This window comes from Neoarius graeffei, chromosome 1 (genome assembly GCF_027579695.1).
Source record: "Neoarius graeffei isolate fNeoGra1 chromosome 1, fNeoGra1.pri, whole genome shotgun sequence".
NCBI lineage: Eukaryota > Metazoa > Chordata > Actinopteri > Siluriformes > Ariidae > Neoarius > Neoarius graeffei.
This window is the reverse complement of record NC_083569.1, coordinates 117,132,195-117,159,003: the sequence shown is the minus strand read 5'-3', so window position 1 is coordinate 117,159,003 and position 26,809 is coordinate 117,132,195. Positions and strand designations below refer to the sequence as shown.

The 26,809-nt window shown below is 41.5% G+C and overlaps 1 protein-coding gene across 1 annotated transcript in view; it reads right to left on the bottom strand.

The window, feature by feature from the left end:
* shrprbck1r (sharpin and rbck1 related) overlaps positions 1–26,809 on the bottom strand; it is a 45,306-nt gene that overhangs the window by 16,599 nt on the left and 1,898 nt on the right. Inside the window, exons 2-8 of the mRNA XM_060915455.1 lie at positions 18,173–18,347; positions 15,924–16,007; positions 15,404–15,545; positions 12,500–12,590; positions 9,549–9,831; positions 3,894–4,009; positions 90–263 (exon numbers count right to left, since the gene is read on the bottom strand). Of these exons, the coding sequence (XP_060771438.1) occupies positions 90–263; positions 3,894–4,009; positions 9,549–9,831; positions 12,500–12,590; positions 15,404–15,545; positions 15,924–16,007; positions 18,173–18,347 (1,065 nt within the window). The remainder of the gene's footprint in view (positions 1–89; positions 264–3,893; positions 4,010–9,548; positions 9,832–12,499; positions 12,591–15,403; positions 15,546–15,923; positions 16,008–18,172; positions 18,348–26,809) is intronic.

The following is a 26,809-nucleotide window of genomic DNA, read 5'->3' as shown; positions in this document are numbered from 1 at the left end:
TTTATGGTGCATGTGTGTGTGTGTGAGAGAGAGAGACAGAGGCAAGAGAAAGAGAGTGTGTGTGCGTGTGTGTGTGAGAGATGTCTGACCTGCTGGTACTGTCTGATGGCTTCTTTCTCCTGTTGGATGCGTCGCAGTTCCAGTGTGTCAGGTCTGTATCCTCCAGGCACCGTGTAACTCTCAGGTCTGTCCGTGCTGCACATCTCACACCCGGGACGTGTTGGCTTGTTAATGTATGTACAGGACGGACACGCCCAGCCCAGCTATACACACACCCACACAGACACAAACATATATATTAAGGATATACAGTGCCTTGCAAAAGTATCCCTCCCTTGGCTTTTTACCTATTTTGTTACATTACAACCTATAATTTAAAAAAAATTAATCTAAATTTTATGTAATGGATCTGCACAAAATAATCTAAGTTGGTGAAGTGAAAAGGGAAAAAAATATTTTAAAAATGTTAAAAAACTGAAAATTGGTGTGTGCATATGCAGTCACCCCCTTTGCTATGAAGCCCCTAAAAAGTTCTGGTGCCACCAATTACCTTCAGAAGTCACATAATTAGTGAAATAAAGTCCACCTGTGTGCAATCTAAGTGCCACATGATCTATCAGTATACCGGTATATGCACCTTTTCTGAAAGGCCCCAGAGGCTGCAACACCACTAAGCAAGAGGCACCACAAACCAAACAACACCATGAAGATTAAGGAGCTCTCCAAAAAAGTCAGGGACAAAGTTGTTGAGAAGTACAAGTCAGGGTTGGGTGATAAAAAAAAATATCCAAATCTTTGATGATCCCCTGGAGCACCATCAAATCCATCATGTCAAATGGAAAGAATATGGTACCACAACAAACCTGCCAAGAGAGGGCCGCCCACCACAACTCAAGGACCGGGCAAGGAGGGCATTAATCAGAGAGGCAGCACAGAGACCAAAGGTAACCTGAAGGAGCTGCAGAGTTCCACAGCAGAGACTGGAGTATCTGTCCATAGGACCACAATAAGCCGTACACTCCACAGAGTGGGGCTTTATGGAAGAGTGGCCAGAATAAAGTCATTGCTTAAGAAAACACGTTTGGAGTTTGCCCAACAGCATGTGGCAGACTCTCCAAACACATAGAAGAAAATTCTCTGGTCAAATGAAACTAAAATTTAACTTTTTGGCCATCATGGGAAATGCCATGTGTGGGGCAAACCCAACACCCTGAAAACACATTCCTACAGTGAAGCATGGTGGTGGCAGCATCATGCTGTGGGGATATTTTTGATCTGCAGGGACAGGAAAGCTGGTCAGGACTGAAGGAAAGATGGATGGCACTAAATACAGGGCAATTCTGGAGGAAAACCTGTTTGAGTCGGCCAGAGGTTTGAGACTGGAATGAAGGTTCACGTTCTGGCAGGACAACGACCCTAAACATACTGCTAAAGCTACACTGGAGTGGTTTAACCTTCATCCTACCAAGTGGGGTCCATCTGGACCCCGCACCTATATGTTTGTTTGCCATTTTAAAAATATGTGACATACTGCCTCACCGTTTTATGAATTTGTCGGAATTTATGTCTTAATTAAAACACTAAAGCACCGGAAGATCAGCTTTTTGCATTGTGAAGGTATAATTAATTTGTTACTGGGGTCCAACCGGACCCCAGAGTAAAGTTTATCTGTCTTTCATTTTATAATTGAATAGCACACTGAAAGTTAACTTCTTTTATTTCTTTTATGTTCCATAATGAAACTACCAAGGCATTCCTTCTTGGGGTCCGTGTGGACCCCACTGCTGCAATAAGCACAGGCTGCAAAACAAAAGCCCTAAATTATTTTACAATTACTTTTTTGTTTTAAATTCTGTAAGAAAAGACCTAAGTTGTAATCCAGAATGTTTTACAGCTGCATGAGCTGCAAAAATCATGTATATAATGCCAATTTTTTTTGTGGCGCTATAATTTGCTACATGTATGCTAGTTATTGCAATATTATTGCAATGTTATTGCATTTATAATACATCATTGATATTCAGCCATAGTGGATTTTGTTCTTCAATAATGTTATGTCTGTTTGCTGCATTGAATTGGTTCTTACTGCATTGATTTCAAGATATTCCCTCCTGGGGTCCATACGGACCCCGCCTGGTAGTTTGTGTATGTAAAATTGGCTGGTAGGATGAAGGTTAAGTGTGTTCTTTATGCCTTGGGCCCTTTAGTGTATTGCTGTTATTAATACAAGATGTTCTGAACAAAACTTATCTGGGGATTTTGTCTTTATAAGCTTTAATTTTAAAGAAAAGTATTGGGGTCCAAACGGACCCCACATGGTAAGATTAAGGTGTAAAATAGCATGGTAGGATGAGGGTTAAAGGGAAACATTTAAATGTGTCGGAATGGCCTAGTCAAAGCCCAGACCTCAATCCAATTGAGAATCTGTGGTCAGCCTTGAAGATTGCTGTTCACCAGCGGAACCAATCCAACTTGAAGGAGCTGGAGCAGTTTTGCCTTGAGGAATGGGCAAAAATCCCAGTGGCTAGATGTGCCAAGCTTATAGAGACTTATCCAAAGTGACTTGCAGCTATAATTGCTGCAAAAGGTGGCTCTACAAAGTACCGACATTGGGGGGGGGGTGAACAGTTATGCACGTTGAAGTTTTCTGTTATTTTGTCCTATTTGTTGTTTGCTTCACAATAAAAAAAGGAAATTCACATCGTCAAACTTGTAGGCATGTTCTGTAAATGAAATGATGCAAACCCTCAAACAATCCATTTTAATTCCAGGTTGTGAGGCAAAACCCCCCAAAAATGCCAAGGAGGGTGAATACTTTTGCAAGGCACTGTAATCCTATGTCAATTAATGCTATTACACGGTTGCGCAAAGATATTAAGTCTATCTTTGAGTGGTGAGTGAATATTTCACGAGATTTTAGCAACCAGAGAGTCAGCGATGCAGTAGCTCACACGGCCGTACCATGAGAAACTGGACTCATTTATAATTAGCCAAGGTGTTCTTCATGAGAACAATTTGATCTTCAAAGTAAAACCATCAGAATCAAAAACCATTGAAAACTCAGAGAGGAGTAGCAATTTTCCTCGAAGCTTTTAACCGTCCTAATCAGCAACTCGTTAATGAGAAATCACAAAATCAGGGAGTAATGTTTGTGTAGCCTGATTAGACCTTCCGAACAAAACAATCAGAATCAAAAGCCAGTGAAAACTCAGGGAGGAGAAGCGATTTCTGTGAATTGTGGAGGGACGGACGCCATGTGATGGCAATATCTCATCACCCTAAGGCCACTGAGCTGATAACAACAGTGTTACTCAACACTAGTCTGGTTAACACCAGACCATATCACAAGTGAAATATGGTCTGGAATCCGCCTATTGAATTTCTCATAGGGGAGGTGTGGTTTACGATTGTCAACGGCCGTTTATTGGACGTTGCGAATGTCTATCATTTGGCGTATACGTAGCCCATGGCCAATCATGGCAGTTGTACCCGGTGACGTAGTTAGAGCGACGAAGAAAGACTGAAACGCCAAACGCTGTTCTTTTTTTAAAACAAACTTTCGCTCTAAACTATTCAGAACAGTGTCTAAAGCTTGATCGAAAGTTTGGTTCGTATCACTCGCCGCCATGTTAAATGTGATCCGTAAACAGTCCCAAATAAACTACAAGCTTCCGTTTGTCGAGTAGTACGCGTCACCGTCTTTCCACCCCTCCCCACTCTCTGATTGGCTCCCTAACTCAGGCAAGCCTTTAGACCATAGTTTCCATGCTGTCTTTTCAGATCGGAACGATTGTGCAAAGCAGCATGGGATTTCCCAGGCTAATTCAACACAGTTATACCGTTAATATGTTATTTTTCAGTGTCTGTGTGATTATGTGTGTGTTTGTGTATACCTGTGTGTCAGTTCTGCTGGGCAAGAGGGCTTCATTCAGCTGCGACATCTCCAGGTTTATCAGGTCACGGATTTCAACCAAGCCAAGCCTCTTAGTCTCGGCCAAACTACGACTGTCTGGAAGGTCAGAGGTCAAGAGATTAAAAAGGGTAATATGCTATTGTTAACACTTAAAAAAAAAAAAAAAAGTGACCTTTCAAGAATGATCTTGAATATAGACAAATCTCAGTAAGATAGATTTGAGCTCAGGGATTTGGATAAAATAATAATAAGATCATGAAGCCTCTTTTAAAACTATACTGCCTTTCAGATTTTTCAAATGTAGGTCATAAAAAAGAATTTTCCCGGACACCCAAATATTTTTGTTTAGTGGACTGAAAGCTACTGAATTCGAATCACAGACTTCCAATTTTATTTGTTTTTGTTTTTTTAAATAGAACAATTAATGAATTTATCTCAGTGTGGCCCTAAATTCTCCGCTATTTTTTTCCCGCTTCACCATGACCCAATTCAAGATACTACGACATGCATCATGTGGTGGGCTTTCCCCTTTCACGCAAGGCATTGTGGGATATCAATTTGAAACAGGAAAGAAAAATGGAGGATGTGAGTGTGCGAATGAAACATGAAAGACTGACTAACAGAAAGCGAGAAGAAAAGACGTTATGTTATATACGAAGGAAAGGAAACACATGACCAAACTAATAAATATCGGTGTTCAGCGAGCACCTCGGTGTGATCAGCTGTTCGTTTAGCGACAGAATGATGGAACTGTCAGTGCACGCTCAAAGGGAAACCTGTAGATGGCAGTAATGCAACACTGTGGATGCCAGCTGCCGTAAAACCCCAAAGAAGAAGAAGGTAAACCTGCGCATGCGCACACGGACTTCCTCTGTCTGCTCGACTGTGCGAAGCGAGCGATTTCATGCACCTTATTTGCTTTAATCCCCTCAAATTAAATAACTTCCCAGCCACAGAATGGCCTGATATTTTGTCAGATATTACAGAAATAAACATGTATCACAATCACCACTTTTCAGAGAGAACTAAATTTCACCGATTTTAGGAAATCGAAAGGCCATCTAGCTTTAAGGTATTTTGTTTATTTCAAGCTTCAAGTTGTTTTGTTCTACTGGCAGATAATTTTGCTAATTTCAAGGATTTATTTCTAAAACGAAGCTAAATTTTTTCAGCCAATAGAAGAAAAGAATTTTAAGCATGAAATGAGTAAAAAAAAAAAAAAACTTTTTTACATTTGTTATACTGTAATCTCACAAAGGAAAATAGCTCTATTATGTCATTGACAACATTTTTATAGATTATCTCATCTCATCTCATTATCTGTAGCCGCTTTATCCTGTTCTACAGGGTTGCAGGCAAGCTGGAGCCTATCCCAGCTGACTACGGGCGAAAGGCGGGGTACACCCTGGACAAGTCGCCAGGTCATCACAGGGCTGACACAGACACAGACAACCATTCACACTCACATTCACACCTACGGTCAATTTAGAGTCACCAGTTAACCTAACCTGCATGTCTTTGGACTGTGGAGGAAACCGGAGCACCCGGAGGAAACCCATGCGGACACGGGGAGAACATGCAAACTCCACACAGAAAGGCCCTCGCCGGCCACGGGGCTCGAACCCAGACCTTCTTGCTGTGAGGCGACAGCGCTAACCACTACACCACCGTGCCACCTTTTTATAGATTATTATTATTATTATTATTAGGAAAACTCCATACTTAAGAGAATATGGTAAAGCATTGATCTCATTTTTCATGGCTTTTGCGACCGTACATATGAACAATGTCCGTGTCTTACCACAGGGAACCTGACTGTAAGTGCAAGGCAACATCTCATAAACACAACCACTGGACAACAAAATTTCTATCTTTATTTCCATAAGATAGATAGGTTTTCATCCAGCACTTATTTTTAATTTGCTTTTAAAAAAATAACATGGGATTATTTACGAACACTATAGCAGTCCTTGGCATTAAGAACAACAGTAGAGAGTCTCTGATAGGTGCAGATGGATTTTATTCCTCTTGAACATGAGTATAGCACTGAACATCAAACACCGAGCACTGTGACAACTAAAGAAAACAAAAATACTTAACGGAACAGGGCTGTAAACAAATACACAATTTTGCAGAGTAATGTTTACAAACTCTGCTCTGAACCTTACACACCTCGCTCTGCTCAACCAAAGACCAACCAAACCTCTACAAGTTCGCCAAACGTGTCCCGTTTTGCCACTCTGCACTCAAAGTCTCGGGCTAAACCACAGTTCAAACAAACACAAACAAAACAAACTCAATAAACAGCATACAAACTTTACACTGGGCATGAATGACACATCAGGATGACAGACAGCAAAGCTTTATAACACACCGCGCTAACCTCTGACAGACGCACATGGGGAATATGAACACAGCAGCGAGCATCTGGCGCATAACTAAAACAGCTCCGCCTGGAACATGAATGGTGAGTGACCGTTCTGGCCGCCGCTTACACACACATTTCCGCTTTTAGACAGTGCCTGTACAGTGTCTTGCAAAAGTATTCATACCCCTTGAACTTTTTACATTTTTCCACCTTACAACCACGAAGTTAAAAGTTTTTTATTGAGATTTTATGTGATAGACCGACACAGAGTAGCACATAATTGTGAAGTGAAACGAAAATGATAAATGGTCTTCAAAATTTTAAACAAATAAAAATCTGAAAAATGTGATGTGCATTAGTATTCAGCCCCCCTGCGTCAATACTTTGTAGAGCCACCTTTTGCTGCAATTACAGCTGCAAGTCTTCTGTGGTATGTCTCTACCAGCTTTGCACATCTAGACACTCACTACGTTTACATGCACATCGAGAGAATCGAATTTCTGCCGTTGCTCGACTGAAATCGAAGTTCAAAATGCCATGTATACACCTTAATTTGGCTGAAATTGAACCGAACTTGATTTCTCGGAATCGAGCTACACGACCTAGTTTATGCGATTTCTGCCGAGCTAGTTTGTGCATGTATACCCTATCGAGCTAGTTGTCGAGCTACTTCCGGAAGTGACGAGTGACGAGACCACAAGCGGGAAACACAACAGCCTCGGTCGGCATGACAACGAATCATGACAACGGCATGAATCTTTTCTTTTTGTGGCATTGTTTGCACTGTTAAAATTTAGCTCACTTACTACATCACCAAATACATCTGTACAGCTGTTGCATAGCTGTGAATTGTGTACATAAACAAGTCATTGTATTTGTGTGTGTATATTATATATATGTCCAACATCTGAAGAATGTCAATAAAAACAAAACAATTGAACTTTTTGTGTGTTTATTAAGACATAAGTTAAATTGTAAGCAAAAAAAATATATTTTTTGTAAGCAAAAAATGGACTTTAGAAAAATATTATTGTGCAAAATAAGTTGTCTTACAAAACAGTGGTCTGCGCCGGACAGTTTGTAGCCATAGTCTGTTAGAGCAAGCCTAACAGCTTGAACACGGAACTGCTAGTGTTGCCAGATTGGGTGTTTTAAGTGCATTTTAGCGGATTTGAACATGTTTTGGGCTGGAAAACATCAGCAGTATCTGGCAACACTATAGCTCTTCTTCATGACGACAACCGGAAGTGTACCAACACGATGGGGCGTGTAGCGCCACGTGTGGCTCGGGTGCACAATGCACCTTGCACAATAGCCCGATTTCACTTGTGCATGTAGGATTGGATTTCTCTGGCACCCCTGCTGGGACCCTTTGCTCGATTACCAACAGCAGCTCGATTTGGACGTGCATGTAAACGTAGTCACTGAAATTTTTGCCCATTCTTCTTTGCAAAATAGCTCAAGCTCAGCCAGATTGGATGGAGAGCGTCTGTGAACAGCAATTTTCAAGTCTTGCCACAGATGCTCAATGGGATTTGACTGGGCCATTCTAACACATGAATATTCTTTGATCTAAACCATTCCATTGTAGCTCTGACTGTATGTTTAGGGTCATTGTCTTGCTGGAAGGTGAATCTCCTTCCCAGTCTCAAGTCTTTTGCAGCCTCCAGCAGGTTTTCTTCCAGGATTGCCCTGTATTTAGCTCCATCCATCTTCCCATCAACTCTGACCAGCTTCCCTGTCCCTGCTGAAGAAAAGCATCCCCACAGCATGATGCTGCCACCATCATGTTTCACAGTGGGGATGGTGTGTGCAGGGTGATGAGCAGCGTTAGTTTTCCGCCACACATAGCGCTTTGCATTTAGGCCAAAAAGTTCAACTTTGATCTCATCTGACCAAAGCACCTTCTTCCACATGTTTGCTGTGTCCCCTACATGGCTTCTGGCAAACTGCATACGGGACTTCTTATGCCTGTCTTTCAACAATGGCTTTCTTCTTGCCACTCTTCCAGAAAGGCCAGATTTGTGGAGTGTACGACTTATAGTTGTCCTGTGCACAGATTCTCCCACCTGAGCTGTGGATTTCTGCAGCTCCTCCAGAGTGATCATGGGCCTCTTGGCTGCTTCTCTGACCAGTGCTCTCCTTGCTCGCTCTGTCAGTTTAGGTGGACGGCCATGTCTTGGTAGGTTTGCAGTTGTGCCATACTTTTTCCATTTTTGAATGATGGATTGAACAGTCCTTCTTGAGATGTTCAGAGCTTGGGATATTTGTTTATAACCTAACCCTGCTTTAAACTTCTCCAGAACTTTATCCCTGACCTGTCTGGTGAGTTCTTTGGTCTTCATGATGCTGTTTGTTCTTCAGTGTTCTCTAACGAACCACTGAGGCCTTCACAGAACAAGTGTATTTATGCTGAGAGTAAATTACACACAGTAGGACTCTATTAACTAATTAGATGACTTCTGAAGGCAATTGATTGCACTGGATTGTATTTAGAGGTATCAGAGTACAGGGGGCTGAATACTGGGGCACATCACATTTTTCAGATTTTTATCCGTTTAAAATTTTGAAGACCATTTATCATTTTCGTTTCACTTCACAATTATGTGCTACTCTGTGTTGGTCTATCACATAAAATCTCAATAAAAAACTTTTAAGTTCGTGGTTGTAAGGTGGAAAAATGTGAAAAAGTTCAAGGGGTATGAATACTTTTTCAAGGCACTGTATATATACGGAGGTGATTATAGGAAATCGTGGGCATTGATTGGTTGAGAAATTCGGACAATTTCTCAATAATCATCTCGAGTGACTCGGCAAAATGGTGGCCAATCGCTTTGTCACTTTAAGTGAGGAAGAATTACAGATTATGAAAGAAAGCGCTGTTCCTAAAAGCACTAAAGATGCTACAAAGTTTGGTCTAAAACGATTCAAAGGTAAGGTGGAATTGTGATTCATTTTATCGATTTCAAAACAAAATATTTTATGTGACTCGGTGTAGACAAGTGGCACAAGTCTGCGCTGCAAACTTATTACATTTACATGAAGCTTTTGAAGATTGAAATAAATGATTTTTTAAAATAATCACTTGTGTATTTATCCTAAAACAATTATCCGCCTCAGACTCGGTGAATATCTGTGAATAATAACCTCGACTTCGAGTCAGTTATTATTCGCTGATATTCACTTCACCTTCGGCGAATAATTGTTAAATATTAGCCTATGAATATTCATAGGCATGTGTGTGAGAGTGTGCTTCTGCGCACGCACCACTGCTGTTTTGGTGTGGGTGCAGTCTGGTGGGCAGTGTGCTGTAGGATCTCAGCAGTCCCTCCGGCCCATTGCCAACAGACTGTGCGTCCCCAGAGGAGGAAGTGGAAGCGAGCAGGAAGTTCTCCTGGTTCTGTCGCTTCTGGCGGGACACCAAGTACAGGAAGGCGATGTCTCCGTCCCGCTGCACGCCATAGGACGCCAAAGAGCGAGAGTCGGTGCACAGACACTGACCGATGACCCAGCGCTGGACATGTGGATGGAAACCGTACTGCACAAACACCTACAGCAACGAGAGACAGAGACAGAAAATTTACTCATCTGACAGCTAAAAAGGGGATATAATGTAATTTAATTTGACTTAATCATCACTGCTGTTTATGTTTCTTGTCAGGTCTATCTCTGTGTCATCATATTCTCATTTAATTGGCCAATATATTTAGAGTGGTGCTTGAAAGTTTGTGAACCCTTTAGAATTTTCTATATTTCTGCATAAATATAACCTAAAACATCAGATTTTCGTACAAGTCCTAAAAGTAGATAAAGAGAACCCAGTTAAACAAGAGAGACAAAAATATTATACTTGGTTATTTATTTATTAAGGAAAATGATCCAATATTGCATATCAGTGAGTGGCAAAAGTATGTGAACCTTTGCTTTCAGTATCTGGTGTGACCCCCTTGTGCAGCAATAACTCCAACCAAACGTTTCCAGTAACTGTTGATCAGTCCTGCACACCAGTTTGGAGGAATTTTAGCCCGTTCCTCCGTACAGAACAGCTTCAACTCTGGGATGTTGCTGGGTTTCCTCACATGAACTGCTCGCTTCAGGTCCTTCCACAACATTTCGATTGGATTAAGGTCAGGACATTGACTTGGCCATTCCAAAACATTAACTTTATTCTTCTTTAACCATTCTTTGGTAGAACAACTTGTGTGCTTAGGGTCATTGTCTTGCTGCATGACCCACCTTCTCTTGAGATTCAGTTCATGGACAGATGTCCTGACATTTTCCTTTAGAATTCGCTGGTATAATTCAGAATTCATTGTTCCATCAATGATGGCAAGCCGTCCTGGCCCAGATGCAGCAAAACAGGCCCAAACCATGATACTACCACCACCATGTTTCACAGATGGGATAAGGTTCTTATGCTGGAATGCAGTGTTTTCCTTTCTCCAAACATAACGCTTCTCATTTAAACCAAAAAGTTCTATTTTGGTCTCATTCATCCACAAAACATTTTTCCAATAGCCTTCTGGCTTGTCCATGTAATCTTTAGCAAACTGCAGATGAGCAGCAATGTTCTTTTTGGAGAGCAGTGGCTTTCTCCTTGCAACCCTGCCATGCACACCATTGTTGTTCAGTGTTCTCCTGATGGTGGACTCATGAAGATTAACATTAGCCAATTTGAGAGAGGCCTTCAGTTGCTTAGAAGTTACCCTAGGATCCTTTGTGACCTCGCCTTTGTGACCTTGCCTTGCTCTTGGAATGATCTTTGTTGGTTGACCACTCCTGGGGAGGGTAACAATGGTCTTGAATTTCCTCCATTTGTACACAATCTGTCTGACTGTGGATTGCTAGAGTCCAAACTCTTTAGAGATGGTTTTGTAACACATACTTTTGTCACTCACAGATATGTAATATTGGATCATTTTCCTCAATAAATAAATGACCAAGCATAATATTTTTGCCTCATTTGTTAAATTGGGTTCTCTTTATCTACTTTTAGGACTTGTGTGAAAATCTGATGATGTTTTAGGTCATTTATGCAGAGATATAGACAATTCTAAAGGGTTCACAAACTTTCAAGCACCACTGTATAGTATTATCCTCAGACACAGTATTACCTCATACTTTCAGGGGAAAGTAGCTAACGTGTAATCAAAAAGTCCCTAGAAGTTGACTGATGATGTCATAGACTCATTTGTATATTTATTTAATCAGCATGATCATTTGCATTTCAAAATTTGTTACATGAAGGAAGATTTTCTCATCGAAAAAAGTCATTTTTGGTCACAGCACTGCAAAGTATTTATTTACAAAAGAGCACAGAAAAAAGAAGCAGTCAGGTAACACGCGGAGGAAACAGCTGAGAGTGAATTGTAATAATGATTAATACAGAACAACGCACTGCTGGTTTCAGGTTTGCATCCTGTGCTGAACAAGTTTAAAGGAACAGTCCACCGTACTTCCATAATGAAATATGCTCTTATCTGAATTGAGACGAGCTGCTCCATACCTCTCCGAGCTTTGCGCGACCTCCCAGTCAGTCAGACGCGCTGTCACTCCTGTTAGCAATGTAGCTAGGCTCAGCATGGCCAATGGTATTTTTTGGGGCTGTAGTTAGATGCGACCAAACTCTTCCGCGTTTTTCCTGTTTACATAGGTTTATATGACCAGTGATATGAAACAAGTTCAGTTACACAAATTGAAACGTAGCGATTTTCTATGCTATGGAAAGTCCGCACTATAATGACAGGCGTACTAACACCTTCTGCGCACTTCGACAGCGCATTGATATCTGAGCTCCGTATCAATGCGCTGCCGAAGCGCGCAGAAGGTGTTAGTATGCCTGTCATTATAGTGCGGACTTTCCATAGCATAGAAAATCGCTACGTTTCAATTTGTGTAACTGAACTTGTTTCATATCACTGGTCATATAAACCTATGTAAACAGGAAAAACGCGGAAGAGTTTGGTCGCATCTAACTACAGCCCCAAAAAATACCATTGGCCATGCTGAGCCTAGCTACATTGCTAGCAGGAGTGACAACGCATCTGACTGCGTCTGACTGACTGGGAGGTCGCGCAAAGCTCAGAGAGGTACGGAGCAGCTTGTCTCAATTCAGATAAGAGCATATTTCATTATGGAAGTACGGTGGAATGTTCCTTTAAACACACTTTCTTATTCACGTCTTACTTTGTAATAAGATAAGATTTGTCTATGCTCACCTGCTGTTTAAGAGCAGCCACCGTGGTGTGGGGGAAGACTTTAACGGTGACACAACAGGAAGACGAAGCGTCCTCCAACACTACTGACAAACTAGAGGACAAACAGAAAGAATGACAACGTGGTCACTGTCTTTTCACGTCATGTACAAACTCTTGACAGTTTATACTGAGAGAAATTATCTGTTTCAATTTCCTATTGTGGTGGCACGGTGGTGTAGTGGTTAGCGCTGTCGCCTCACAGCAAGAAGGTCCTGGGTTTGAGCCCCGGGGCCGGCGAGGGCCTTTCTGTGTGGAGTTTGCATGTTCTCCCCGTGTCCGCGTGGGTTTCCTCCGGGTGCTCCGGTTTCCCCCACAGTCCAAAGACATGCAGGTTAGGTTAACTGGTGACTCTAAATTGACCGTAGGTGTGAATGTGAGTGTGAATGGTTGTCTGTGTCTATGTGTCAGCCCTGTGATGACCTGGCGACTTGTCCAGGGTGTACCCCGCCTTTCGCCCGTAGTCAGCTGGGATAGGCTCCAGCTTGCCTGCGACCCTGTAGAAGGATAAAGCGGCTAGAGATAATGAGATGAGATGAATTTCCTATTGTTAATTATTTAAAAATAAAGTTTTAATTAAGCCATCATTCACCAGCAAGCAGACAATGAATGTTACACCATCAAATTAAAATGCACAAATAATAAAATACAATCACAATACAATAAAATGCAAATTAATCTAAACCTGGATATGTAATGTATAAAGTTTCCTTTACAAATTGTTCAGCATGAAGTCATTTCTATTCAACATAACAGAAGAGAAATTAACCTTAAGCAACTGATAAAAAATATAACACAGTTGTGCGAATATATGAAGTTTATTTTTGAGTGGTGAATATATGAAGTTTATCTTCTCGTGTTGAAAAATGTCTCACTCGTTTGCTTTACTCACTCGTGAAATATATATTCACGCCACCGTGTAATGCTCTTTATATTAAATGGACACATCCACACAAAAAAAAATGCACAAGTTAATCAAAATAATTTAAATTTGAACCGGTTCGCCATTTTGACAACACGCATCAGCGGGAAAACACTGGGAGTGACGTCATCGGACTGAAATATCGGGAATTATTATACATACAGGATACTTTTTCCATGGAATAAAAACGTATTCTATTCCCTTCTAGCAGGTTTATTGATAGCATGCAATACTGTTCGCATACCGCTTATCCTCCACGTATTACGTCACTCTATCCAATGGAGAATAAGCGTGCAATATTGTTACAATATTGCATGTTGTCAAGACAACACGATGTCACGTCAGAGCGCATACGAATATCCGATGACAAAACTTTTCTGCTGCGCATGCACAGAACTATTTCTTTGTTCACTGGGAAAGCGAGAAGACGAGACTAATCCAGTGCTACTGCTAGGATTAGCTATGCTATAATTAAGCACTAAATAAATAAACTGAAAACTAAAGATGCGCTGAACACCTGAAAGGCTACCAAAACTTCATTAGATATTTTTCACTCAAATTTACAAGAGAAAAACAGACCAACGGACATCGAAAAACTGGAAAAGAGACACATCGGAGATATAAAACTTCCACGCTAGCGAATGACTGTGACAATTTGTGAACAAATATGGCCGCGGGGTTTGCTTCATTAAAAGTGGAAGATTGAGAGAATTTTGGCTGCCAGGTCGCTCCATTGTGTATAATTGTCGATGTTGATTTTAAAAGTAACTCAGTAAATTACACAGGGAAAATAATAAGAATATTCGGATTGACTGTGCAAGCACTGGCTTTCGCTAACACTACACTGGCTAGAAGGTAACTGGACTGCTGCGCTAACAGCACCGAGTCGCGGGTAAGCTAGTGTTGGCCTTTGAGAATGCTGATATGAAGAGAGTATCTATAATAATAATAATAATAATAATAATAATAATAATCATCAATAATAATATTGGCTGGCTTTTTTTCATGGTCTATCAGATATATTTCATTCAGCTACTTGCCTTCGACTCATTTAATATTATGCTAGCTGAATGGAATATATCTGATATACCACTCAACACCAGCCAATATTATTTAATTATTATGCATACAGGACACTTTTTCAATGGAATAAAAATGTGTTCTATTCCCTTCTAGCGGGTTTCATTCATTTGGTTTGATAGCATGCAATATTGTTAGCATATTGCTTATCCTACATGTATTACGTCACTCTACCCAATGGAAAATAAGCGTTGAAGATGGTTTATGATATTGCACGGTTGTCAAGACAACATGACGTCACATGTCGGCGATGTAAAACTTCCGCACTAGCGAGCGACTGTGACAATTTGTAAACAAACATGGCCGCCAGGTTTGCTTCGTTAAATACGGTAGATTTTGAGAGAATTTTGAAAGAGAAAGACGCGTTGAGCACCCGAAAGGAATGTGTATGTATAATAATTATAATATTGGCTGGATTTTTTTCATGGTATATCAGATATATTCCATTCAGCTACTTGCCTTCAATTCACTCAGTATCATGCTAGCTGAATGGAATATATCTGATAGACCACTCAAAGCCAGCCAATATTATTTAAATATGTCACTCAGATCTGCGATGTATTTCGTATGAAAAATGAGCGTTTTTCAACACGAGAAGATAAACTTCATATCTGCAAGCCAACGTGTGATTTTCTTTTTATTATATCGACACATTCACAAACACAAAGTCCCCAAATTTATCAAAACAATTCATCGATTCCCTCACAAGTGACGTACATGGTTTTGATTCTCCGTGTCCCGGATGGAGCTCGTATGAAAAATACGAGTGATGTATTTCTCAGTAAAACACTCGTGTCCGTATAATATATCGATATATAATGTAGATATGATGAAGGACATACGAACAGATATTTTCTGATTTGTACCTGATCTCCTTGTTGGTGTAGTGTTTCTGATTTGGCTGAATGCACAATGGTGTGTGCTGACGAGCCAGAGACTCCGCACACACAGACGCAGCCTGAACATCACCGGCCTCTATCGCCCGAACCAGCTCCATACACAACTCCTCTACACAGAGAGAGAGAGAGAGAGAGAGAGAGAGAACAAGATAAAAGCAAGAGAAGAGTGATAAAAAAACAAGAAAAGAGAAGTGCGTGTGTGACAGTGCACAGACATGACTCATGATTGATTTTACTCGCTGTTTGTTCAGGAAGCACAAGCGCAGAACATTTTGCACATTAAGACTGAATTTGATTGGAATAACTTTTTAAAGCGTTTTGAAAATATTTTCCTGTGAACAGTCTGTGTGGGAGAGAGTAAGTATGCAGAACAGCAGGATGAAAGAGAGAGAGTCTGATTTTTTTTTTTTTGAGCTACACAATGCACAATCGAGACTTTTGTGCTTTGTTTGGAGACAGAGGGCGAGGAGAGGATGCGAGGACGTACCGGTGCTGGACAGCAAGGCAGGCATTTGTACAACCAGCGGCTGGGCTAGCAGCTGTCCATCATCGGCAGGACAACCAGTGGCCACTGATGGGGAGGAGATGCACAGAGTCAGTTTAAACGAGAAAGAACTTTCTTTACTACTAGGAGAAAACGCTGTAGGGTGAATCATAAACCTGAAAAGAAAATAATACAAAACTCATCATTACATTTCAGATGCTGCTAGGAATGCACCACCACTTGAGTACTGAAAAAAAAAAATCTAATTTTATTAATAATAATAAAAATACCGTACTTGGTACAGAGTGCCCTGAGTTTGGTGTTTAGTCATTTCTGTGCATGATAATATAACACACAGATATGACAGAATCTGTACTTATTTTACACAAATACACAGTGAAGATTTTCAAAAAGAAATCCGAATATATATAAGTACTTCATTAAAATGTCACTTTTGCACGTGTAGCTTATGACTGTTGTACCAAAATGGTTCACATATAAAGAAGTGTTCAACATAAATTCCTTATCTTCTTTAAATATTATCAGAAAAATGTGTGTTATACAGTGTCTTGCAAAAAATATTCATCCCCCTTGGTGTTTGTCCTGTTTTGTCGCATTAAAAGCTGGAATTAAAATTAATTTTTGGAGGGTTAGCATCATTTGATTTACACAACATGCCTACAACTTTAAATGTGAAAACTGTTGTTTTATTGTGACACAAACAATAATTAAGATGAAAAAACAGAAATCTCGAGTGTGAATGGGTATTCCCCCCCCAAGTCAATACTTTGTAGAGCCACCTTTTGCTGCAAGTCTCTTGGGGTACATTTCTATTAGCTTAGCACATCTAGCTACTGGGATTTTTGTCCATTCCTCAAGGCAAAAACTGCTCCAACTCCTTCAAGTTAGATGGGTTGCGTTGGTGTACAGCAATCTTCAAGTTATGCCACAGATTCTCAATTGGATTGAGGCTTGGACTTTGATTAGACCATTCCAAGAGATTTAAATGCTTTCCTTTAAACCACTCCAGTGTAGCTTTAGCAGTATGTTTAGGGTCGTTGTCCTGCTGTACCATGAACCTTCGTCCCAGTCTCAAACCTCTGGCTGACTCAAACAGGTTTTCCTCCAGAATTGCCCTGTATTTAGTGCCGTCCATCTTTCCTTCAGTCCTGACCAACTTTCCTGTCCCTGAAGATGAAAAACATCCCCACAGCATGATGCTGCCACCACCATGCTTCACTGTAGGAATAGTGTTCTTAGTGTGATGGGTTTGTGCCACACATGGCATTTTGCATGATGGCCAAAAAGATCAATTTTAGTCTTATGTCTGTGACCAGAGAATCTTCTTCCATGTGTTTGGGGAGTCTGCCACATGCCGTTGGACAAATTCCAAATGTGTTTTCTGAAGCAATGGCTTTTTTCTGGCCACTCTTCCATAAAGCCCCGCCCACTCTGTGGAGTGTACGGCTTAAAGTGGTCCTATGGACAGATACTCCCATCTCCGCTGTGGATCTTTGCAGCTCCTTCAGTGTTCTCTTTGGTGTCTTTGTTGCATCTCTGATTAATGCCCTCCTTGCCCTGTCTGTGAGTTTTGTGGGTGGCCTTCTCTTGTCAGGTTTGTAGTGGTGCCATATTCTTTCCATTTTGCTATAATGGATTTAATGGAGCTCCCTGGGATATTCAAAGTTTGGGATATTTTTTATAACCCAACCCTGATCTATACTTCTTCACAACTTTGTCTCTGACCTGTTTGGAGGCTCCTTGGTTTTCATGTTGCTTGCTTCGTAGTGTTGCAGAGTCAGGGTCCTTCCAGAACAGGTTGATTTATACAGACATCATGTGACAGATCATGTGACACTTTGATTGCACACAGGTGGATCTTAATCAACTAATTATAAGACTTATGAAGTGAATTGTTTGGACCAGCTTTTATTTAGGGGTTTCATATGAAAGGGGGTGAATACCTGTGCACACTCCAGATTTCTGGGGTTTTTTCCCATCTTAATTATTATTTGTGTCACAATAAATGAAATATAAAATCGCACCTTTAAAGTGGTAGGCATGTCGTGTAAATCAAATGGTGCTAACCCTCCAAAAATGCATTTTAATTCTTGTAATAATAATAATTAATGCTTGTAATGCGACAAAACAGGACAAACACCAAGGGGGATAAATATTTTTTTTACAAGACATGATTACAAATGAAGACAATCATCAGGCAATGAGAGGAGGAGTAGGACAGTGTGTCTCACCTCGATGGGCCTCGCGGAGTGATGACATCACCACTGTGGCCCAGGCTTGTGCTTCCTGTTCGCTGCGGAAGTTGAAGGTGATGCGGTCATGAGGGGGTGCGACCAAAATCAGCTCATGACTCCGTGGGGTCTTGACTTCATAGCGCACTGTCCTGAGATCAAACTCAGCGATGGACTAATGGGGGGAAAAAAATAAGAGACGTGTGAATTTACAGCAGGATCACTGTAACCAGGGTTGGATATGTGCAACAATAAAGGCATTCATAGAACCTCACATAAATCAAACACTGCAGCTGAACGACCAAAGATAACCTAAACGCACAGTGCTTGTTAATTACCTGTTAATTTTCAGCCCAGTTCAATCTCAGACACTGTCTCAGGTTTAGTTGATTATTAGCAGGGATGATTGTGTAATAAGTTAGTTAGTAATGAGATCTTCAGCAGCATGAACGAGATTACAATCAACAATAACGCAGCAAAGAGCCTATTCATATTATCTTATCGTCGGGACAATTTTAGGACTGATACTAGCGCACTGCACCATTTCACTTGCTGTACATTTCATCAAAAGATTCAGTTTCTGTCCCACTTGATTTAGAAATAAGGAATTTACACAAGTTATCACCTCTCGGCATCACTGCTCAGAGTCAACTCTTGGCATTTATATATGGGTCAAAAGCGAGACATATCTTTTTGCAACTGAAGACTTTATTTTACACAAATATTTTTGGTGACAGAAGGGCAGCACTGTGGTGCAGTGGTTAGCACTGTTGCCTCACAGCAAGAAGGTTCCGGGTTCTCGGCTGACGGCGGCCTTTCTGTGTGAAGTTTGCATGTTCTCCCCGTGTCTGTGTGGGATTCCTCCACAGTTCATAGACATGCAGATTAGGTAAAATACCCAGCCACTGGGGTTGCACAAGCCAGTGCATGCTTGCGTAGTGCATAATCTATGTCAGTCCCAAGCCTGGATAGATTGCGTCAGGAAGGCCATCTGGGGTAAAACCCTATGCCAAATTAAATATGCAGAACAGATCCACTGTGGCGATCCCTAACAGGAGCATCCAAAAGAAGAATATTTTTGCTGACAGAAATCTTCACTATTAATGGAAAGCCTAGAAGCAGTAGAACATCTCATAAAGCTGTGTCCAGCAAAAAAAAAAAAAAAATCACATATTCATGAAGAAAATATCTTTGTTGCAGCTTTGAACATCAGGATATGACCCATAAACCAAAGCTAATGTCAAAAACTCAGCTGTCAAGTCAAACTGGAGACAAGTGAAATAGCAAGACAGGAAGAGAAAATCAAAACCTCTAACCAAAAGGAATGTGAACTGTTTAAATGGATAAAGTGGAGGAAAAAAAATTAACAAATAAACAAATAAAATGTCAAGAACCTATAGGGCGTTAGGCCGGAAGGAACCGTTTACGGTTGCGCTGTGCTGCATGGACTGTAAAAAAGCAGCGCACAGCGTCCTGGTAAAACCAGACCAGAAAAGACACAGACACGGCGTCAGGAGAAAAGACTGTTTGCTTGCTTGTTTGTGCAGTGTGGTGAGCCTGTGAAGAGCCAGAACATCTACAAACACTGGAGAGGCAGCTGGTTTTTCACCTAATGAGACGAACGAAATGAATGGAACTAATGAAACTCGGGAAGTACAGCTAATGCCATGGCCTAATGGTTAGAGAAGCAGGTTTGGGACCAGAAGGTCGCCGGATTGATTCCCTAGACCAGGCGGAATGGCTGAAGTGCACTTGAGCAAGGCACCTAGCCCCTAACTGCTCCCCAGGCTACTCTGGGTGTGTTGTACATCGCTCTGGATAAGAGGGTCTGCTAAATGCCATTAATGGATGTCATTAAACTGTCAAACTTAACTTCTGCACCTGCAAATAAAAGAAGAAAAAGGAAAAGCTGTTCGAAAGCTGGGTTCAAGCCCAGCAGCTGACGGGGGCCTTTCTGTGTGGAGTTTGCATGTTCTCCCCGTGTCTGTGTGGGTTTCCTCCGAGTGCTCTGGTTTCCCCTACAGTCCAAAGACATGCAGTTAGGTTAATGTGGGGCGGCCTTGGGCTTAAGTGCCCTTGAGCAAGGTACCTGACTGCTAACTGCTCCCCAGGCGCTATAGTGTGGCTGCCCACTGCTCTGGGTGTGTGTACGTGTGTTCACTGCTTCAGATGGATTAAATGCAGATGATGAATCTCACTGTGCTTGAGTGTGCATGTGACAAATACAGGTAGTCGTCGACTGACGACTGCGTTTGGTTACGACTGACCGGTCGTAAACCGATCTGGTCGTAAGTCGGCCTATGCTAAATGAACGTAAGTATATTGTGATGTGTAATGATATTGTAATCATCTTAAAGTCTTATTTTATCAACATTTTCTTATTTCATTACCTTGGCTCATTCTTTGGTTTAAGTCAAACACTGCATACTACACTGTGCTATCATAGACGTCGCCTGCCCTTTTGACACATGAGTAAAAGACAAAGAAAAAGACAAGCTGGAAAAATATAATGAACTGAAGCATGAAATAAAGACTATTTGGCATTGCAAGAATGTTCTCATTATCTCATCATCATAGGGGAACTTGGCACAGTGAGGACGAACTTTTCAGGTTGGCTGAAGAAAAGTGAGTTGAGCACGAAGTTTAACTACTACTACTACTACTACTACTAATAATAATAATAATAATAATAATTGGAGGTAACTTTCACAGATTTATCCTTTATTATCATTATTATTTTACTTTATTTACAACCCTGATTCCAAAAAAGTTGGGACAAAGTACAAATTGTAAATAAAAACGGAATGCAATGATGTGGAAGTTTCAAAATTCCATATTTTATTCAGAATAGAACATAGATGACATATCAAATGTTTAAACTGAGAAAATCTATCATTTAAAGAGAAAAATTAGATGATTTTAAATTTCATGACAACACATCTCAAAAAAGTTGGGACAAGGCCATGTTTACCACTGTGAGACATCCCCTTTTCTCTTTACAACAGTCTGTAAACGTCTGGGGACTGAGGAGACAAGTTGCTCAAGTTTAGGGATAGGAATGTTAACCCATTCTTGTCTAATGTAGGATTCTAGTTGCTCAACTGTCTTAGATCTTTTTTGTCGTATCTTCCATTTTATGATGTGCCAAATGTTTTCTATGGGTGAAAGATCTGGACTGCAGGCTGGCCAGTTCAGTACCCGGACCCTTCTTCTATGCAGCCATGATGCTGTAATTGATGCAGTATGTGGTTTGGCATTGTCATGTTGGAAAATGCAAGTTCTTCCCTGAAAGAGACGTCATCTGGATGGGAGCATATGTTGCTCTAGAACCTGGATATACCTTTCAGCACTGATGGTGTCTTTCCAGATGTGTAAGCTGCCCATGCCACATGCACGAATGCAACCCCATACCATCAGAGATGCAGGCTTCTGAACTGAGCGCTGATAACAACTTGGGTCATCCTTCTCCTCTTTAGTCCGAATGACACGGCGTCCCTGATTTCCATAAAGAACTTCACATTTTGATTCGTCTGACCGCAGAACAGTTTTCCACTTTGCCACAGTCCATTTTAAATGAGCCTTGGCCCAGAGAAGACATCTGCGCTTCTGGATCATGTTTAGATACGGCTTCTTCTTTGAACTATAGAGTTTTAGCTGGCAACGGCGGATGGCACGGTGAATTGTGTTCACAGATAATGTTCTCTGGAAATATTCCTGAGCCCATTTTGTGATTTCCAATACAGAAGCATGCCTGTATGTGATGCAGTGCCGTCTAAAGGCCCGAAGATCACAGGCACCCAGTATGGTTTTCCGGCCTTGACCCTTACGCACAGAGATTCTTCCAGATTCTCTGAATCTTTTGATGATATTATGCACTGTAGATGATGATCTGTTCAAACTCTTTGCAATTTTACACTGTCGAACTCCTTTCTGATATTGCTCCACTATTTGTCGGCGCAGAATTAGGGGGATTGGTGATCCTCTTCCCATCTTTACTTCTGAGAGCCGCTGCCACTCCAAGATGCTCTTTTTATACCCAGTCATGTTAATGACCTATTGCCAATTGACCTAATGAGTTGCAATTTGGTCCTCCAGCTGTTCCTTTTTTGTACCTTTAACTTTTCCAGCCTCTTATTGCCCCTGTCCCAACTTTTTTGAGATGTGTTGCTGTCATGAAATTTCAAATGAGCCAATATTTGGCATGAAATTTCAAAATGTCTCACTTTCAACATTTGATATGTTGTCTGTGTTCTATTGTGAATACAATATCAGTTTGAGATTTGTAAATTATTGCATTCCATTTTTATTTACAATTTGTACTTTGTCCCAACTTTTTTGGAATCGGGGTTGTATTTACGTATTTGGGGGGCATGGATAATGGGATTGTTTAGGCTTTTGTTTGCACTGGAAATGGCATCTTGCTGTGGCACTGTGCTGTTGTGTCTGTGCGAACTGCTGTAACTAACTTGAATGTGGATACTTTTCTTAATTAAAAAAAAAATCAAACATTAAAGCTCACCTTCATAACTTCATATGTATACACACACTGAGACATCAACTCTTAGTTATTAAAACATCATACAAGAGAAGCATTGAAAATATTTACAACTCAGCTGCGAGTGTGCTGAATAAAACACTAACGATGAACTTCTGTAATGTTAACTCTGTTGTGCTCCTCCTCCTGTGACTCTTACCAGGTTTATCAGCGTATTTTTTCACACTGCAGTGAAGACCCACAGATAATGAGTGTTAACAAATTCTACTGAACCGCTGAATAAATACTCTGAGATTAGGTTGAGTTCTCCGATCTGATTGGTCAGACAGTGTGTGTTATTTTCAATGACAGTTCTGGCTGTAACATGAGTGACAGGTTTATATTAATGTCTTTGTAGTAATGTGTTATCTTTTCAGTGACTCAAACAGATCTGATTAAAGCTGTTTGACAAAGTAAAATGTGTAATCTTACTTTGTCAACCAGCTTTTTCTCAGACCTGTTTGAGTCACTGAAAAGATAACACATTACTACAAAGACATTAATATAAACCTGTCACTCATGTTACAGCCAGAACTGTCATTGAAAATAACACACACCGGCGAGGGCCTTTCTGTGTGGAGTTTGCATGTTCTCCCCATGTCTGCGTGGGTTTCCTCCGGGTGCTCCGGTTTCCCCCACAGTCCAAAGACATGCAGGTTAGGTTAACTGGTGACTCTAAATTGAGCGTAGGTGTGAATGTGAGTGTGAATGGTTGTCTGTGCCTATGTGTCAGCCCTGTGATGACCTGGCGACTTGTCCAGGGTGAACCCCGCCTTTCGCCCATAGTCAGCTGGGATAGGCTCCAGCTTGCCTGCGACCCTGTAGAACAGGATAAAGTGGCTAGAGATAATGAGATGAGATGTTTATTTAACATTTCTGAAAGGAGTTTCCAGTGTCAGTTCTCTGAGAGAGAGAGAGAGAGAGAGAGAGAGAGAGAGAGAGGGAGGCAGGGAGAGAGAGGGAGGCAGGGAGAGAGAAAGAGAGAGACAGAGAGACAGAGTGAGAGACAGAGACTTGAGAGGGAGGGAGAGAGAGAAAGAGACAGAGACTTGAGAGGGAGGGAGGGAGGGAGGGAGGGAGGGAGGGAGGGAGGGAAGGAAGAAGAGAGAGACAGAGACTTGACAGAGAGAGAGGGAGGGAGAGAGAAAGAGGGAGGCAGGGAGAGAGAGGGAGACAGAGTGATACAGAGACTTGAGAGGGAGGGAGGGAGGGAGGGAGGGAGGGAGGGAAAGAGACAGAGACTTGAGAGGGAGGGAGGGAGGGAGGGAGGGAGGGAGGGAAGAAGAGAGAGACAGTGAGAGAGAGAGACTTGACAGAGAAAGGGAGGGAGAGAGAGAGAAGGAGAGAGGGAGGCAGGTAGGGAGAGAGAGAGGAGGGAGAGAGAGAAGGAGAGAGAGAGAGAGAGAGAGAGAGGGAGGGAGGCAGGGAGGGAGAGAGAGAGGGAGGGAGAGAGAGAAGGAGAGAGGGAGGCAGGGTGGGAGAGAGAGAGGAGGGAGAGAGAGAGAGAAGGAGAGAGGGAGGCAGGGTGGGAGAGAGAGAGGAGGGAGAGAGAGAAGGAGAGAGAGGGAGGCAGGGAGGGAGAGAGAGAGGAGGGAGAGAGAGAAGGAGAGAGAGGGAGGCAGGGAGGGAGAGACAGAGTGAGAGAGAGGGAGGGAGGGTGAGGGAGGGAGAGAGCGACAGAGAGAGAGATTGGTGAGGGAATGACTGTTTATCGCAACTATAATCTCAGTAATAACAGGAACTAATGTCTACTGGATGTTCCACAACATAACTCACAATAAATCATTACAAAGAGTGACGTATCATGAATCAATAAATTACACGTTGTAATTGTTTTTAAACAGCTGTAGTATAACAGCAGAACCATGTGGTTATACTGTACCTCGAGGTTCTGATCCCATCACCCTGACAGTCTGTGTGGTATTTCTTACACAAAGGCTGCTCTCTGTTCTATTCACAGCTCATTTTTATCTAAAACCTATATCCAGTTCACTTTGAATAAACATTTGTTCTTCTTCATAAATAAAAGCTGCACTCTGAATTCAGACCTACGCTTCTGTGCTGAAAGCCATTCGATTAAATCTATTCTGAACATGGAGCTGAACTTTGGTCTGAAAAGATTTTATTGATTTATTAAGCTTATTTTTTCATGCCTGCATTATGCATGAGGATGTGATCCAAACCCAGAAGATATTTAAACGTCATTGCATTTTAATGAGCTATTGAGGTGAAATAAAAAGGTTTTAGATGACTGATTCTCGTGACTCATCATAACTCGGGGTATAAACTAGCAAGCGGGAAAAAATCAAATAGTCTTCAAGGTAGACGACTGGACCTTAAGGGCAGCGTTTTTTCGTATCTTTTGTATATATACAGCAGGGTTCTAACTAGACCAAAAATATCAGCAGGGTGGGACCAGTCATAATGGGCGGGGGTTTGGGGGCCACTTTTGGCCCCCGAAAGCTCACAGGTTCTACATGCTCGGAGATGCATTCTAGTGCATTTCCTGGCACTTGCAAGCTTCCCTGAAAGTCACTCTTTTTGGGTAATATTAATGAGATATTTTTTTTGCCAAAAGTTTCTGTGATTGTAGACTTATTATAATTAATAATCAACTATATTAGTGACATATAGTTGTCACTATATGTCACTAATAGGAATAGGAATAAGAATAAAACCACCAGTTGATGCTCACCAAGTGTCAGCTTTATTTTCAGCTTCAGTCATTCAATTACAGTACATGACTCTCCAGCTCTAACTCGGGAACCGGCACGGATTACGTGCATGGTGTGTAAGCGCCTCTTAACACGGATGGCACTTTACCATCTGCATGTGCATGGATAGAGTGTGTTAGAAGAGTAAATAAAAATCCAGCGACCTTACCTGAAAAGTCGAGTGCCGAATGCAGAGCCCATGGTGCATTTCCAGCGGGATGGGCTCTGCACTCGGCGCTCGACTTTTACGGACTGTCCTCTCAAGATGGCGTCTGAGGAAGACCGACTTCAAGTAAGGTCGCTGGATTTTTATTTACTCTTCTACACACTCTATCCGTGCACATGCAGAGCCAGGGACAACTCGTTTTGCTTGTAGGAACCCTACACTCACTTCCACAGAACTGTCATGTTGTTTTGAGCTTTGCAATGGTTTTAAAACTAGCGTTTTGTATCGGCAAAAAGACATGTCCCGCGCACTGCCGTGTTAGCGCTTTCCGGTTGAAATCACAAAAAACTAATTTTCTCAAAACACATCCGGTTGACGTGATTATGATAGCAACCCAACGTATGCACTCCCAATAATGCGAAAACAGACCTAAAAAGCATTTCACTCCGGAGTTTTCCTTTAATTTTTGACAGTCTGAAGTAAATCTGGAATGGTCAGGTGGGAACATTTTCTGAAATCTGATTATTTGAGGTGGATTTACCCTGTGTGCACTTTATGAAGTCTTGCGTACTGTCCTGTGTTGCACCATGGTCCTGGAGAAATGACATTTTTTATACAAATGTATACAAGCTATATAAAGGAATGACAAAAATAGCCTCAATGAGGCTGTAGCTCATACCGGCCTGAGACACCCATAAAATCGTAAATATGACAGGTGGCGCCACCATCTTGACAAGTTTTATGCACACCCACCTGGGGAACATTGTATGTAAGTTTGATCGAAATCCAATCAATCCTGTAGGAGGAGTAGCAATTTCTGTAAATTGTGGACGGACGATGACGACAGACAACACTTGATCGCATAATCTTATCCGGCCTGGCCTGCAGCCGGATGAGCTAACAATAAAAGCCCACTTGAGATTAATAAATTATAACATGTTCTAAACGCATGCAAATACAGATACAATTATCGAGGCACACTAATGCACTATTCAGGGTTTTGTTATGGGTTTTTGAAACCACAGTTTGATAGCAAACTTTCATGTGGGAGAGAGAGAGAGAGAGACAGAGACAGCGATAGAGAGAGAGAGACAGACAGCAAGCCAGTGAGAGAGACAGCAAGAGAAAGATCCAGAGGTAGAGACAAAGAGAGACACAGAGACAGAGAGAGCAAGACAGACAGTGAGAGCGAGAGGCAGAGAGACAGACAGAGAGATACAGAG